The following is a 17,132-nucleotide window of genomic DNA, read 5'->3' as shown; positions in this document are numbered from 1 at the left end:
CTGAAAAGGTAGTTGTCCGATAAAAGTCAAAATATGCCAAACAAGTACAAACTACTAAACTAGGAGCAGAAGGGTATTTCTTTTTTTTTTTTTTTTAAGATTTTATTTATTTGACAGAGAGAGAGAAATCACAAGCAGGCAGAGAGGCAGGCAGAGAGAGGAGGAAGCAGGCTCCCTGCAGAGCAGAGACGTGGGGCTTGATCCCAGGACCCTGGGATCATGACCTGAGCCGAAGGCAGAGGCTTTAACCCACTGAGCCACCCAGGCGCCCCCAGAAGGGGGAATTTCTTTAGGAATATTTCCCTTACCTGGAAACGTAGCTCAGACCCCATACTCACATGCCACAGACGGTAAGAGTTCTGTGTTGTTGACAGCCTTTGGGAACATCATTACACCTTGGCAGGGTTGGGTCTTCATGCCGCCTGCGCCCCTCACCGTGTCCTGAGCACAGTCACCTCACAGCAGCGTGTGTGCCAGCATTTCATTAGAACCTCCCCTGATCAACATTTTGGTTGTTTCTTAGTTTTTGTAATTTTAATTTTATTTTATTTATTAATTTTTTTAAAGGGCTTTTATTTATTTATTTATTTATTTGATAGAGATCATAGACAGGCAGAGAGAGGGGTGGGGGGAAGCAGGCTCCCAGCTGAGCAGAGAGCCCGATGCAGGGCTCGATCCCAGGACCCCGGGATCATGACCTGAGCCAAAGGCAGAGGCTTTAACCCACTGAGTCCCCCAGGCGCCCATGTTTGTATTTTTTAAACAGATTTTATCTATGAGAGACAGAGAGTGCATGCAGGAGCGGGAATGCAGGCCACAGGGAGAGGGAGAAGCAGATTCCCCGCGGAGCAGGGAGCCCGATGCAGGGCTTCATCCCAGCCCCCCCCCCCCCCCCGTCATGACCCAAGCTGAAGGTGGACACTTAACTCACTGAGCTACCCAGGCGTCGCTGATTCTTTCTAAATTTTTGAAATTGCAAACAGTGCTGCAGTGAATGTTTTGTGCCTTGGTGTACTTTTGTGGACAAAGCCTTGAATGTCAGATTATTGGGTAAAGGTTTTATGTGTTTGTTAGCTTGATGCTCTGCAGTCTGGATGGCCGGACTGGTTGATACTCCAGCCGGCAGCAGTGGGACTGCTAGTGTCGTGTGCTTGTGAGCACTGAAGGAACAAAAATTGGATTTCGTTCTCTGATAGGTGACAACAAGTGTCTCCTAGCAGTTTGTGCTTTTTATGTGTTCGTGGTTTTTGTCTTTTTTTTTTTTTTTTTGAAGATTTATTCATCTATTTTAGTGGGGAGTAGAGAGGGAGAGAGACTCTGGCAGCGTCCCCGCCAAGCCCGCAGCCTGAAGCGGCGCTGGACCCCACGACCCTGAGATCACAATCTGAGCCGAAACCACAAGCTGGACGCTCAGCTGACGGACCCGTCCAGACGCCCTGTGTTTGTGTGTCTGTCAGTCTTTGCTTATTTTTCTGTTGGTTCTCTTTTTGTTAACGTAGGTGCTATATACAGGAAATTGCCCCTTTCTCATCTTTATTGCAATTTTTTTTCCCTGTTTGACAGTATCTTCTAACTATTTCCCTGGCATATTTTTCATTGCACATCCGTGTTAGACATTTGTAGTCAAGATTTCCTATCTTTGCTGTTACTTCTTTCAGGGCTTATGTCATATTTCAAAAGGATCTTCCCATTGGAGGAATATAAGTTAGTTCACCAGTGTTTTCTTCTTATTAGAAAAGTATGAGGTAGTATAAAAATATTTTTATTATTTATTTATTTAATATTTTATTTATTTATTTGACAGGGAGAGCGAGAGAGCACAGCAGGGGGAGCAGTAGAAGGAGAGGGAGAAGCAGGCTCCCCACCAAGCAGGGAGCCCGATGTGGGGCTCGATCCCATAGCCCTGGGATCATGACCCGAGCCAAAGGCAGGCACTTAACCATCTGAGCCACCCAAGTGCTCCTAAAAAGTACCTTTAAATGTGTTTCTTTAACATGCGTTGGATGCGGTCGAGAGGCGGGGACTCACCCCTGCGCGGGCTGCGGCATGGCTCTCATGTTGCTCGTTCCCTCAGCAGTTCCAGTGCCTCCTTGTTGTGCGGCTCCCCGACCATTGGCAAACCCCGCTGTACGTGGATGGATTTCTGGGCTGCATTCGGTGCCATCCGCCTGTCTTGCACTTTTCAGTTCTCAGTGGATCTGATTACTGTGGCTTTACAGTCTGTGGTAGTATCGGGACTGGCCAGCGTATCCATTGCCCTGCACCCTGACCCTTTTCCAGCTCTCTTTGCTCATTTATTCTTCCCGTCACATCCCAGTATCATTTTGAGATGTTTCCCTTTCCCCACCTGGTCCCCTTGCCTGTCGTGATTGCACAGACTTGGTGGCATAAGCATCGGATTGGGTGTTTCTCTGTAAGAGAAAGTCATTTTGAAAAGGCATCTGGAGGTGGCGCCTGGGGTGGCTCATTCAGTTGAGTGTCCAAGTCCTGGTTTCAGCTCAGGTTGGGATCTCCAGATGGTGAGATCAAGCCCCACATCAGGCTCCACACTCAGTGCAGAGTCAGCTGAAGATTCTCTCTCTCTTCCTCTCCCGCTACACTCTCTGCCCCTCCTCTTGCTCACGCATGCTCTGTCTCTCTTAAATAAAATCTTTATGAAATAGCAACAAGGAACAATGTCTGCTATCAACCTCCGTCTCCTTTCAAGGCCCTCTAGGAAGTTGTAGTTGACCTAATAAATATAAGAAAAAGAAGTGGGAGGGGCGCCTGGGTGGCTCAGTGGGTTAAGCCGCTGCCTTTGGCTCAGGTCATGATCTCAGGGTCCTGGGATCGATTCCCGCATCGGGCTCTCTGCTCAGCGGGGAACCTGTAAAAAAATCTTAAAAAAAAAAAGAAAAAGAAGTGGGAGATACAAATACTGATAAAGAGGAAAAAATGTTACTGTTTGTAGGCAATGCCTTGGAAAACTAGAGGATCAGCTGAAAAAATTAGAGTTTATTAAACTATTCTAAAATTATTAAATGAATGATTCAGAAAATTGTCAGTTTAAGCCACAAATATGAAAAATTAATAGTTATGCTAACATGACTAGTTATAAAATTAGTGGGAAAAGATAATAGTTTTAACAATAAAATAATAAAGTATTTAAGAATTAAGTTAAAATGCGATAGGAGTAGTTTAGAATTGGGGCACCTGGGTAGCTCAGTCAGTTAAGTGTCTGCCTTCGGCTCGGGTCATGATCTCAGGGTCCTGGGGTTGAGCCCCACATCAGGCTCTCTGCTCAGCGAGGAGTCCGCTTCTCCCTCTGCCTCTGCCTGCTGCCCCCCGCTGCTGGTGCTCCTTCTGTCTCTGACAAATAAATACATAAAATCTCTAAAAAAAAATAGTTTAGAATTTAGATGAATCCTACATCTCTTCCTTTGTTGATAAATGTGCAAGCTGGTATGAATAAATGGGAGCAGCTGGTTATCCCTAAGTAATTATAAAGCTAAGGTGGTTGTCACTCAGCAGGGTTGGCTTTTTTAAAGATTTTATTTAGTTATTTGAGAGTTGGCAAGAGAGAGCATGAGCTGGAATGGGGCATAGGGAGAAGCAGGCTCCCCACTGAGCAGGGAGCCCGATGCAGGACTCGATCCCAGGACCCTGAGATCATGACCTGCACTGAAGGCAGATGCTTAATGACTGAGCCCCCCACACATCCCAGCAGGACTTTTCCTAACTTGAACATTTTCGGGGTGCCTGGTGGCTCAGTTGGTTGAGCATCTGACTCTTGATCTCAGCTCAAGTCATGATCTCAGGGTCATGAGTTTGAGCCCTGTTTGGGCTCCACACAGGGCATGAATCTTAATTAAAAAATAATAATAACCTGAGGGATGCCTGGGTGGTTCAGTAGGTCAGTTGTCTGCTTTCCGCTCAGGTCGTGATCCCAGGGCCCTGGGATCGAGTCCCACATTGGGCTCCCTGGTTGGCGGGGAGCCTGCTTCTCCCCGGGCCTGCCGCTCCCCTGCTTTCGTGCGCTTGCTGGCTCTCCCTCCCTCTTCCTCTGTCTCTCTGACAACTGAATAAGCAAAATCTTTAAAAAAATAGTAATAACAACTTGAACATTGCAGGTCTGTTGAGAAAAGTGAGTGCAGGAGGACTTTAGGACAGTCTCCTAATAGCAGGGTCATGGGGAGGGACTTGGTCTGGCAGAAATTTTAAGACGATGCCAAGTCACAGTTAGGAGAGGTGTGTGCCGGGACCTGTGACTGGGTGCGGAGCTGGTGTGCTGAGGGTTTGCACAGGGAGCGTGCTTGGTGCAGCCTTTCTGGCCGGCAGAATTTGAACACGGCTTGTCGCTTTTCAACGTTGTCTCTATACTTTTCTTTCTCAGTCCAGTCAGCCTGCGGCTAGAACGAGACTGTCTAGCACACTCGACCCGGAACTCATGCTGAACCCAGAGGCCTTGCCCCGGGCCAGTGCTGTGGCCCTGACGAAGGAGTATTCCTTCCTGCGCACCAGTGTCCCTCGAGGCCCAAAGGTGGGCAGCTTAGGGCTCCTGACACATCCTAAGGGGAAGAAAAGTTCCAAGTCAAGCAAAATTCGGTCTCTGGCTGATTACAAAACTGAAGACGCAGGTACCGGGAGTTCTGGCGGAGACGTGCCTGCTGCAGACTGTGCCAGGGGCTCTCTGAAGCAGAACCGCAGCAGTGTGACGTCTGTGGTGTCCGAGGTTAGTTTGTGTCCTGAGGCTGAGGACCACCTGGAGAACGCGTCCCTGACGGGTGACAACACGTCTGAGGCCGATGGGAATGAGAGCGACACCTCCTCCCACAGCAGCGTCTCTACCCGCGGTACGTGCGGGCTTCTGGTGACCACCGTGGGCGCTCGAGAAGACTCCTATGTGGTCAATGGCCAAGAGATGGCCGCTGGTGCGCTGGGCCAGTTCCCCTCCATCACGGATGTCCTCCAGGCCGCAGCCGCCGAGCACCAAGACCGGGGACAGGAGGTCAATGGGGAGACGCGGAGTCGGACAGACAGCATCTCCAGCAGGTGGGTGCCGCCGGCAGACCGCCCCTCCGCTGCCGGAGCTGCCGGACAGTGCGGTTCTGCCCTCCTGGCTACGTGCCTCATCGTCCCCAGTTCACGTCCACACAGCTCTGTTGCCTTGTAAGAGACGGAGTAGGTCAGTAGCGTTTCCGTTGTGAAGATACGGTGTCTTCCAGCGTTTGTGCGGACGCGTCTCCGAGACTGCCCGGTGCCTCCCCAGCTGCCATTTCAGTGGGGTGTTCCGGCTCCGTGGGGGTGTGTGTTGGTAGCATCTGGAAGGGCACCAGTGCTTCCCTCAGATCTTGTGACTTACTGAAAAAAACCTGGGGGAAGAGGAGTGGTGTGAGGCGCCCTGCGGTGTCAGGCGCCTGATGCTCGGTGCCCTCGTCCCGCAGCGTGTCCCTGGAGAGCTCTGCCGCCGAGACCCACGACGCCATGCTGCAGGCCCTTAAAGACAAGATGAGGCTCGAAGGGCAGCTGGAGGCGCTGTCTGCAGAGGCCAGTCAGGTAACAGGCGCGCTCGGCGGGCCGGTGTGCCACGGCTCTGGGAGGGGTGTGTGACGCCCGGCGGTTGTGTGCGGTTGTGCACACGGCTCAAAGCGGCACCCAGGGCTTCTGTGTCCTCCCCCTTTGTCTGCGTGCTTTGTCAGCCTCAGCGAGAAGTGCCCTGCTTTCCTCTCTGGCTGTGTGCCTCAGTTTCCCCGGATCTCTGTCCGAACCCTGACCTCACAGTCCTGTGGCGGATTTCACTTCCCTGGCATCGTGAAATTGTTGTCTTCGTCCCTTTAATTCTCTTTGCTATGGCTTCTGCTTTTTTGCTGCTTTTTTGTGAATTTTGCTGTTTTCTCTTTGTTTCCATCCCTTCATTTTCAGTTTTCCCACGGACAGTGAATCTGCTCAGTAGCGTCCAGCCCTCTCGGTTCGGGCTGGAGAGCAGGGGGCCCACGCGGGCTCAGAGGTGGTGGCGTGCCGCGTGTGTGTTCGAGGATGGGGCGCAGGGTGCGGCTCTGCCAGATGCGCCTCTCATGCCTGATGTGGTGTTTGCGTGACGTGGGCCTGGGACACAGACTGACCCCTCCGTACGGAGACCTGTGTCGATGGGGGAGGTGCTCGCTGGGAATGAAGGTGAATTTTGGCGGCCCGTGACTGGCAGTCCGTCCCTCTTTGGAGTATCCCCTCACGGATGCACTGTGCTGCGTCCGCACGTTCAAGCCCGCGAATGATGTCGGCACCTTTGTTTGCTTTTACTGTGCTGTGCCTTCGCTTCCTCCCGGGACACTGATTTGCTCTTCAGTTGTGTGAATCGTGACGGGTGTGATCCCTTGTGGCTTTTCTGTAAAAATCCCGATTCTTCCTGCAAACTCTCCCTGTTTTGCTCAGATAACTCGATTTTCTTGGGTATTTATTCTTCTGTTTGTTGAATTTGATATTTGTCTTCCCGATGTTGGTTTCTTCTCGTGTGTGTTGATGTGCATTTGTGTGCCCATCTTTGCATTTTGGAATTCCTGTCCACACCCCGATAGACTCATTTGCGGGCAGGCAGGAGATGCCAGTGGCAGATGGGGCCTCTGCCCTTCCGTTGTTGTCTCTCGGACATTCTCTGCTGCGCTGGGGCCTAAGGCTTGTCCAGGCCCCACCTTTCCTCTTAACTCTTGCTTTATCCTACGCACAGTGTCCCTGTGGTTCCTCCTGTGCTTTGTGCCCCGCGGCCCTAGCTAGAGCCCCTCGGAGCCCTTCTTGTGTAGCGGGAGGCGGTCTTTACCCGCAGGCGCCTTGCACTTGGTGTCGTGGGTTCCCTCAGCGCTCCGGGTCGTCTTTCTTCGTGTGTAGGCGTGTGCACGCCAGTGCACTTGTTTTCTGAACAATTGTGTTTTCCAACATCCTTGTGGACGAGCAGGTGCCTGCGTAGTCGGGGCACTCCTGTGCAGAAAGTGAGCAGACTGTGTGGTTGCCCCTCCCGCCCCTTCGGCCTGTTTGGAGAACCTGCGTTCTTTGGGGGAGAGCCATCATGGGAGAGCAGCTGAAAGCTTAGGGATCACGGCCTTTCCCCTCTGTGTCTCGCTCGTTCATCCTGGCGGCCCTCTTACTGCACAGGGTGGAACTGGCTCGTTTTTTGAGAGTCCGTTTCCGGCTGGGGGTCTTTGCAGGCACTTAAAGAGAAGGCAGAGCTGCAGGCGCAGCTCGCCGCGCTGAGCACGAGGCTGCAGGCGCAGGTGGAGCACAGCCACAGCAGCCAGCAGCGGCAGGACTCGCTCAGCTCGGAGGTGGACACCCTGAAGCAGTCTTGCTGGGACCTGGAGCGAGCAATGACCGAGCTGCAGAACTTGCTGGAAGCCAAGAATGCCAGCCTGGCGTCGTCCAACAGTGACCTGCAGGTGGCGGAGGAGCAGTACCAGAGACTCACGGCCAAAGTGGAGGAGATGCAGAGACACATCCTCAGTAAGGACAGCACAGGTGAGCGCGCGCCCGGCCCGCGGCGGTTCCGCTCCTTAACCCTCTCAGAGGCTTCCCACAGACTGTGGTCTGACTGCGGGCGGGTTCGGCTCCTCTGCTCTGGGGACTGACCTGTTCCACTATACGCTGAGAAGTGTTGTAGTCCTGCTGATTTATGTACAGGCTGTACACTTCTCTAAAGTAAGTACTGTTTTTGGTTGAGTGCATGGAATTCGGCATATTTTTGCACATGCAGCAAAGGGGACCTTTTAAGTCTGGCTTGCAAGGCCTGCCCTGACCAGAGCCCGCTGGGCAACAGAGCTGGCCGGCAGGCACTCCCCACGCGCGGAGCCGAGGGCATGGCTGCTGCGGCTGGACCGGGGCTGCCTTTCCAAAACGCCCCCACTCTGATCTCTGAAATGCATCTGGCCCCAGGGATGTCTGATAAGGGATCGTGGATCCTCTTAAACTCTCATTTTTGTTTGTTTTTTAAGTTCTGGGAGTAGTCTTTCTAGTGGTGAGTGTTTTCTTAAATGTTGGCAGTGTTTGGCCGGTTTTGTTTGTAGTGTGCTTTGGGTTATTGTGCTTCCCGTCTCCTGCTTTCCTCCCCTCCCGCTCTTGTCAGTGTTCGGAGTTGGCCGTATCAGCACACCATTGGGTTTTAGTGGAATTAGCAGCACGATGCCATTCTGTTTATTGACCCAGATGCCATCAGGCCTTTGAAGACCAGAGACCTAGCACCCGCAGTGGCTTTGTGGACACACAGTTGACCCTCAGTATCCATGGATCCCTAATTGTGAATCCCCTGGCTCATTCCGAGTGGCTGTAGCCCCCCAGAGCAGTACTGCACTCGGTCACTCGAAAGCAGGGGCACTCTGTGCAAGGTGCGAGCTGCCCAGCATGCTCTCTCCCAGCTGAGCAGATGCCCTCGTACAGTTTAGCATCACCTCCTTTGCATCTTTGTACTTTTTAGGGTGGTTTTACAATTTAAAATGAACTCCAGACACTGTTGTGTGCTCTTAGTGCAAGGAGTCTGTGATGTGTTTCGTGGAGAAAACACGTGTGTTAGGTGAGCATCGTTCAGGCCTGAGTTCAGTGGCTGTGAGTTCAGTGCTGGTGAGTCAACAGTACAGAGTAAACGAGGCGCCTTTACCACGTACACGCACACGAAACAAGGTTGTGTATCGATCAGCTGACCCGTTTCCCACCGGGGAGCCACGATTCAGCACCCACGATGGCAGCGTGGAGAGAGCCGTGTTTCTCACTTTGCCGAGGGCCTGGCTCTGCTCGGCGTGTCTGTGCCGAGCTGCAGGCTCTCCTGTGTGCAGCAGGCCCCTGAGCTGCTCTGCTTGCTTCCAGTGCATGACTTGCGGCAGCAGATGGCGGCCCTGCAGAGCCAGCTCCAGCAGGTGCAAGGGGAGCGCGCAGCTCTGAGCAGCAAGTTGAAGGCGTCCCAGGCCGAGATCGCCTCTCTGCAGCACGTCCGGGAGTGGTACCAGCAGCAGCTCGCCCTGGCCCAGGAGGCCCGGGTCAGACTGCAGGGAGAGATGGCTCACATCCAGGTATGGCCCCTGACGTGTCTCTCCTGTACAGCAGTTGCCTTTTTCCTCAATTAAAAAGTCTTTCTGTTTTTAGATTTTATGGATACATTTTTCTTTCTTTCTTTCTTTCTTCTTTTTTTTTTTTAATGTAACAGGTTGGTCTTTCTGGGTTTGTTTTTTTTTCTTTTTTAAAGATTTTATTTGACACAGAGAAAGAGAGAAAGAGATCACAAGTAGGCAGAGAGAGAGGGGGAAGCTGGCTCGCCGCTGAGCTGAGAGCCCGATGTGGGGCTGGATCCCAGGACCCTGAGATCATGACCTGAGCCAAAGGCAGAGGCTTAACCCACTGAGCCACCCAGGCGTCCTTATGGATACATTTTTGAGAACTCTGTTGCCCGCTCATCTAGCCTACACCCCATCCTGCGGGCCAGCCACCCTCCAGGACCTTCTGATCCCAGGAGTCCTTCAGCTTCTACTTGCACATTTTTAATTCTTAAGTCCCCTCTGGAATTTCTGTTCCCGAAGCTCTGATGAGTCCCCCCCAGACGAGGGGGGCTGCCATTGTTGGAATCCAGCTCAGCCCGGTGTCTGCCTGGGTCTCAGGACTCGCACACCAGCTCCTATGTCCTGGTCACAGCCCTCCTGGGTCATTGCTGACATGCACAGAGCACAGCATGTGTCACCTCCTGGTTGGAGTTTCACTGGCTCCAGCTGCTTGGGCACCAGGTCTGTCCCACATGAATACTCTGAATGTTTCTCTCTGTTTTGTTGGGGGTACAGGTGTGTCAGCTTCTGAGTCTGCACGAAGAGTGGGGGAGTGGGTGACCATCCAGGCCCGTGGAGTAACACTGGGTCCTGCACTTTTCCTTGAGGCCTCTCCCTCTGGGCCCACTGTGCTCCAGAGGCGCTCGGGATGGCAGACAAGTGCCTGAGAAGCACTGTGCTCCACATCTTGGTGCTTTAGACTGATTAGATCGTGAGAATGACAAGTGGTGACTTGGTCAGCCTCTATCCTCTTTTTGAATTCAGCTGCAGGTTTTGTTCTCTCTCCCTTTCTTTTGTCTTTTCTTCAGATAAAATATTAGAGTTTAGTTAAAACTTATTTATTAAGGGGGCACCTGGGTGGCTCAGTGGGTTGAGCCTCTGCCTTTGGCTCAGGTCGTGATCTCAGGGTCCTGGGATCGAGCCCGGCATCGGGCTCCCTCCTCAGCAGGGAGCCTGCATCCCCCCCTCTCTCTCTCTGCCTGCCTCTCTGCCTGCTTGTGATCTCTCTCTGTCAAACAAATAAATAAAAATCTTAAAAAAAAAGAAAAAAGAATCCCTGGCACAGATCTTTAACAAAAAACAAAAACAAAAAAACCACACTTATTTATTAAGTAGAAGGTATAAATTACTAACTCCACCAAATGCTCTTAAAAAAAAACACACACACACACACACATAGAAAATCTAGTCTGTGAATACATGAAATAGAAATATTCTTAAATTTGTGTTTCATATATTTTAAGCCAAAGGACCATACGGATAAGCATATATTCTACTTACAACATACATGGAAATCACTGTGCAAGTTAATGCAAGCTTGAAGTGACAGTCATTTATACAAGGCATAAATGCATATTTAAAGGCGTATTTAAAGCAGCTACATTTATGTATCTTGACATAAGACAGAAGTGGAGAGAGGGCCCCAAGCAGGGGAGTCTAAGAGCCAAGACTGCGTTTTCTCAGATACCTTGGGAACCCAGGGTCAGCATTCCTGATTAGGAAGGTGAAGGCATGGGACCCCTGGGTGGCTTAGTTGGTTAAGCAGCTGCCTTCGGCTCAGGTCATGATCCCAGCGTCCTGGGATCGAGTCCCACATCGGGCTCCTTGCTCAGCAGGGAGCCTGCTTCTCCCTCTGCCTCTGCCTGCCATTCTGTCTGCCTGTGCTCTCTCTCTCCCCCCCTGATAAATAAATAAAATCTTAAAAAAAAAAAAAAAAAAAAAAAAGGAAGGTGAAGGCATTTCCTCCTCTCCTGCTGATGTAGAAATGTTGCCAGGCACATTCAAGAGGCAGGACAGAGCAGGGTGGTCTTTTCTCTTTCATTGCCTTAGAACACAGTCCCAGCAGATGGTGCCTTTTCCTCTGCTCTGGGTAGCTTCCACTGAGACCCCAACATTCACAACTTCTGGTCACATCTGCATCTCACAAGTCAAGAAGTGTCCACATTAGATCTGGAAGTAATATGCAGGAAAATCCAGTCACAGACCTGTGTTCCCTCAGGGCTTCTCTTTCCTGAGCCCCTCTCAGGACTGGCATGCTGTGCTGGATGCCTTCTGTGTGAGAGACGGCGGGTCAGAGGAGGCCTGACTGTGTGACAGCTAGGGGTCATCCTGGGCCAGCTTGCTTCCTGGGAATGGCCAGGGTCAGCCTGTATGGCCAGTATCGCAGACAGGCACTGAGAGGGCAGGGCATGAGATGTATCTGGTCCTAGTTGGTTAGGTCATTTTTTTTTTTAAGATTTTACTAAGTTGACAGAGAAGATCACAAGTAGGCAGAGAGAGAGGGAAGTAGGCTCCCCGCAGAGCAGAGAGCTCAATGCAGGGCTTGGTCCCAGGACCCTGGGATCACGACCTGAGCTGAAGGCAGAGGTTTTAACCCACTGAGCCACCAGGCGACCCTTGGTCAGGTCATTTTGGGGGCAGATTCCAATCCCTGCTGTCCCTGTAACCAGATGAGGCCCCTCAGCCCTGGGCTAACACATCTACCTTCACTGAGAACGTTCGTGTAGGTCTTGCAACAAAGTGCGTAGCCTTGGGGGGATTGACCCGTGACCTCAGGACTGCCAGCCTGCCCCTCTTAGGCACAGCAGCCCAGGTGGTCAGGTGTCAGGGTGAGTGACAGGAGGGTGGGCCATGAGCCCTGTGGGGGGGGTCGTGGGGAACAGCTTCCCCCAGGGGCCATCGCTGGGTAGGGACCCTCCCCGTCTTGGCCTCAGGGATAGCCCAGTCTGCACTTGAGCAGGAAATCTGGCCACTTTCTACCTTGTGGATTTTTTCTTTGAAGGTTGGACAGATGACCCAGGCAGGCCTCCTGGAGCACCTGAAGCTTGAGAACGTATCCCTGTCGCAGCAGCTCACGGAAACGCAGCAGAGGTCCATCAAGGAGAAGGAGCGCATTGCTGTCCAGCTGCAGGGCATCGAGGTGAGGGCTGTGCGTCCCGGGACCTCGGCCTGTTGGTGTTCGTCTGGGGCGTCTGGGGTTGGGGCTTCGTTTTCACGCTGGTCAAGGTCCAAGTTGACAAACACACGTACATAAACACTGACATTATGTATGCTTACATTCAAGTGTCTTTTAAGATAATCTGTAGGACAAGTAGCAGTGATTTCAGGTTGGGGACTCTGACCCTCACATTCACGGGAAGCTCCTGTGTCTCTCTGATCTGAGCTGCTGGTGCCGACTTGTCTTCAGCTCTCCCACGTGGGCCTTGCACTTGGGCAGGGGCTGGGGCTGGCTGGCAGGTGGGGGAAGCAGTTCAGCATGTTGGATCTCAGAAGGCCTCATAGGAACAAGTATTTTCTTGTCTCTGTGCTCTCTGCTTGTGTCCTCTTTAACCCTCGCAGCCACACGCCTGAGTTAGGACAGGACTGGCTGCCTCCACAGATTGTGCCTGGGGTGGTGGGCGCAGCAGCTTTGACTGGTCTCCTCAGCTCTGGGACCCCATATGGTTTCTTACCTTCTCTGAGCCTTGTTCCCTTGTTCTATGAAATGAAGGTGATAACGCGTACAGGCTTGTCGGGAAGGTGCCCAACATCTGGGCAGCGTGTGCCTGGCAGCTGTGGGCCAAGGATGTGGAAAGACGGTGTCCTGGGACTGTGGCCTCTCCTCTGTCTCCCGCCTCTCTTCACACCCCGTGTCCTCACGGGGGACGAGGGTGACGAGGGATCATTGCGGCACAGCAGGCATCTGCTACAGGGGCTCAGCACCAAAGAACTGAAAGAACTTTAAATTATAAACTGATGTTTTTCCCTAAGAAATACATCTAGGTGTTGGGTCTTGTCTACATAATCACACCGTAAGGAATGCGATGTTTGTCTCACAGCCCTCCTGTGGTTTCACCAGCTAAGTAAGAGTGTTCCCAGTAGGGGAGCCTGGGCGGCTCAGGTCATGATCCCATGGTCCTGGGACCGAGCCCTACATTGGGCTGCCTGCTAGGCAGGAAGCCTGCTTTTCCCTTTCCCCTTTCCCCTCCTTGTTTTCCCTCTCTCACTTGTTCTCTCTGTCAAATAAATAAAATCTTAAAAAAAAAAATGTTCCCAGTATCCCTTCCCCAACACAGGGATGCTCTGCAGTCTGTCCTCGCCTTAGAGGCAGGGAAGGGTCGCTCATCACTTTATCCCATTTCTTTTCTTTCTTTCTTTCTTTCTTTTTTTTTTTTTTTTTTTGGTGAGGAGATGTATTTTATTTAAAGATTTTATTTATTTACTTAATAGAAAGAGATCACAAGTAGGCAGAGAGAGAGGGGGAAGCAGGCTCCCCACTGAGCAGAGAGCCCGATATGGGGCTCGATCCCAGGACCCCAGGATCATGACCTGAGCCAAAGGCAGAGGCTTTAACCCACTGAGCCACCCAGGCGCCCCTTTTATCCCATTTCCTCAAGCTGGTCTTGTGCTCACTTTGACCTGGCTGGCCCAGGTGTCAGCAGAGGGAATCATGGGCCAGGAAGTGGGTGAGGTGGCCTCTCTCTTGGGCAGCAGGAGGTCACCAGCCTTGGGCCTCTGTGCCCCTTGGCTCCTCACTGTGTGGGTCAAAGACAGGACAGTGAGGTGAATGAGGTTTTCCCACTCAGTCTGCTGTGGTTGTCAGGTTATCCTGATAGTGTTGTGTTGTTTTTTTTTTTTAAAAAACACTGTTTTCTGTGCTCAGGCCGACATGTTGGACCAGGAAGCTGCCTTCGTGCAGATTCAGGAGGCAAAGACGATGGTGGAGGAGGACCTGCAGCGGAGGCTGGAGGAGTTCGAGGACGAGAAGGAGCAGCTGCAGAAGGTGGCGGCCTCCGCGGCATCCCTGGAGCAGCGGTTGGAGCAGGCAAGCGCCCACCGTGCCTCGCGTGGCTGCCCCGGCGCTGCACACAGCCCGTCCCTGGCCTCACTGCCCGCATTGGGGCCGGTGCCTGCTGAATCCGTTACCACGTCTCCTCAGCAGTCCGGCTGTTGCTGCCATACCTGGCCGGGTGTTGACTCCATCCTGGTCTTCCACCCCAGAACTTTCCATACAGAACATTGACCCCAAAGCGTCCTGAACACACTCCCCGAGTAGGGGCAGGGTTTTCGTTGCACGGCAGTCCTTGTGAATCGAGTTCCTATTTTCCAGGTGAATCTGACTTTGCAGCAGCGAGACCAGCAGCTTTCGGTGTTACAGCAGGAGCACCTCGACCTGCTGAGGCAGCTCACCGCAACACAGGAGACGTTGCAGGCCCGGGAGCAGTCCCTCGACGACCTGCAGATGCGCTACGACGAGCTGCACGCCCGGCTAGAGGAGCTGCAGGGGGAGGCCGCCTCCAGGGACGACACCATCCGCTTCCTGCAAAATGAGAAGATTGTTTTAGAGGTGGCTCTGCAGGCGGCCAGGAGTGGCAGGGAGGACCTGGACAGAGGAGCCAAGCGCTTGGAGGAGGGCACCGAGGAGACCTCGCAGGTTTTAGAGCAGTTGAGGCAAGACTTAGCCGTGAAGTCCAGCCAGGTAATGTGCTTTGCTGCCATTCTGTGATGAGTCGGGGTCACATGGCAGGACCGGTGCTGGCTGCTGGCTCCTTTGTTGGAGCACCTTGTTTTGTAAACATGCAAGAACGCTTCTAGCGCAGGGCCCAGGGCTCGGGTGGCCGAGGGACTCATGCCAGCAGGCTGTGTGCTTCCCACCAGCTGCTGGGTATGTAGATGCTGAGGGCTGGGAAACCGTGTCGTGTTGGGTGCGGTGAAAGTAATCTGCCGAAGGGCACCTGAGGGGCTCAGTCGGTTAAGTCACTCTTGACTTTGGCTCCTGTCCTGATCTCAGGGTCATGGGATTGTGCCCCACACCGAGCTCCACACTCAGCATGGAGTCTGCGTGTCCCTCCACCCACCCCGGGCTTCAAGCGCACATGCTCGCTCTCTGTCTCTTGCTCTTGAATAAGGCTTTTTTTTTTAAAGATTTTATTTATTTATTTGACACAGAGAGATCACAAGCAGGCAGAGAGGCAGGCAGAGAGAGAGAGGGGGAAGCAGGCTCTCTGCCGAGCAGAGAGCCCGATGCGGGACTCGATCCCAGGACCCCGAGATCATGACCTGAGCCGAAGGCAGCGGCTTAACCCACTGAGCCACCCAGGCGCCCTTGAATAAGTCTTAAATAAATTTTAGAAAGAAAGAAAGGGGTGCCTGGGTGGCTCAGTAGGTTAAGCCTGTGTCTTCAGCTCAGGTCATGATCCCAGGGTCCTGGGATCGAGCCCCACATCGGACTCTGCTCGGCGGGGAGTCTGCTTCCCCCTGTCTCTCTACCTGCCTCTCTGCCTGCTTGTGATCTCTCTCTCTCTGTCAAATAAATAAGTAAAATCATAAAAAAGAGAGAAAGAAAAAGAAATCCACCAAGAAACCCCAGTTTCTGTCCACAGATGTTGTGGAACTCAGACGTGGATAAAGTTGCGTGGCGCATTTGGATTTTCCCTGCTGCGTGCCATAGTGGAGCCCCCTGGACACGTGGCAGGGTGGTTGTGTGTCCGCGGGTGAGGGCGGGAGACGTGAAGGGTCCAGGCACATATGCACATGAGCTAGCACGCCACTCCTGGGAGCTGTTACGCTAACAGCATGACGTGACCTGACGTAGGCGAACGTTAACAAACAGCATGAGGAAGGTGCGGCGATGCGGGCAGCGGCGTCGCGGCAGAAACAGTTGGCCGTTAGACGGCTCTCCTTGAGCATGGAGGTTGAGGAGGGTGGTGGCGGGTTTCCCTCTGGGACGTAAAGTCCGGGGAGCCTGTGTTTCCTCAGCCGGCACTGCCCTGGGCCCTGTCACTTCTCAGACAAGACGTGAGGGCACGTCAAGAAGCAGTGGGGGCGTAGTTTGGGGGATTGCAGGGACCTTCAGGGTGAGGCTGAGTTTGCTCGGTTGGCTCAGTAAGAGGGATCCCAGCTCTGACCCCTGAAAAGTGCGGAGACGCGGGGTTTGGGACACTGTCACACTGGAGTCTTGCCTGTGTAGCTGTGTGCTCGCTGGTGGGTTCACTGTGGACTGAGACAGGCGGGAGCGGGCACCGGCCTCCCCGGGAGCAGAGCGGCCTCAGTGACGGCCGCGCGCGTGTCCTTTGCAGGTGGAGCAGTTACAGCAGGAGGCCGCCACCCTGAAGAAGCAGACACAGAAGATAAAGGAGCAGTTTCTTCAACAAAAGGTAAAAACGCGTTGGTTTTCCTTACGCACAGCAAGTGTGTGACAAAAAATGCCGTGTGGTTTAATCATTTCTCTCGAACAAAACTGGTCAAGTGGGAAGCAGTGTTAGACCCCCGCAGGTTTGTTTTTAGCTGCGCTCTCCCCCCCCTCCCCCCCGTTTTACGGTCTCTAGTCCGGACGGCTTCAGAGTAGGGTTGGCATCTGTGGTGTGGATCTTGGTCTTGGTCTTCCGTCCTCTCAGAGGGCATGAGCTGGGCTACGACACGGACTGACTTTCCTGTTAGCGCGTCTCTGAGAAACGACACCCTGCCGTAGCTGCGGTAGGTCCTGGCCCGGAGGGAGGGCGGGGGCTCATGTCGCAAGGGAGCGGAGCCCGTGCGGCCGTTGGAGGAATGAATGCCAAGTGTGGCTCGCACCAGCATCTTGAGGAAGGCCGACCTGAGGGACAGTTAGACGTGGTTCTGGAGTTTGTTGCTGGGACGCCAGCAGGGGGAGGACCCAGCGGAAGCGTGGCGGTGTGGCCGAGCGGGAGCACTCGCCTGGGCCCCAGGGAAGGGGAGGCCGCCAGGTGACCCTGTGCGCATCTCCCAGACGTGCTCAGATGCGTGAGCTGACGCTGTGCCTCAGCTAATGGTGTCCTGGAGCTGGTGAAATGCGTTGTCCGTAGTGCAAGACACGGCATGCCGTGCACCAGCAGCGAGCCCTTCCGCTGAAGGAGGCTGCGCGTCAGC

At 53.2% G+C, this 17,132-nt stretch overlaps 1 protein-coding gene across 2 annotated transcripts in view; it reads left to right on the top strand.

Annotated features, from left to right (window-relative positions):
- The window catches only part of GOLGA3 (golgin A3), a 45,163-nt gene that overhangs the window by 13,019 nt on the left and 15,012 nt on the right, over positions 1–17,132 (top strand). For both annotated transcript variants that reach the window (XM_082699904.1, XM_082699903.1), the window contains exons 5-12: positions 4,373–5,031; positions 5,424–5,535; positions 7,176–7,482; positions 8,821–9,023; positions 12,049–12,186; positions 13,909–14,070; positions 14,356–14,724; positions 16,325–16,402. In XM_082699904.1, the coding sequence (XP_082556030.1) occupies positions 4,373–5,031; positions 5,424–5,535; positions 7,176–7,482; positions 8,821–9,023; positions 12,049–12,186; positions 13,909–14,070; positions 14,356–14,724; positions 16,325–16,402 (2,028 nt within the window). The remainder of the gene's footprint in view (positions 1–4,372; positions 5,032–5,423; positions 5,536–7,175; positions 7,483–8,820; positions 9,024–12,048; positions 12,187–13,908; positions 14,071–14,355; positions 14,725–16,324; positions 16,403–17,132) is intronic.

This window comes from Mustela nivalis, assembly GCF_964662115.1.
Source record: "Mustela nivalis genome assembly, chromosome: 14".
Taxonomy (NCBI): domain Eukaryota; kingdom Metazoa; phylum Chordata; class Mammalia; order Carnivora; family Mustelidae; genus Mustela; species Mustela nivalis.
Note: the sequence above shows the minus strand (reverse complement) of the source record. Positions and strands in the feature narration are given on the sequence as shown.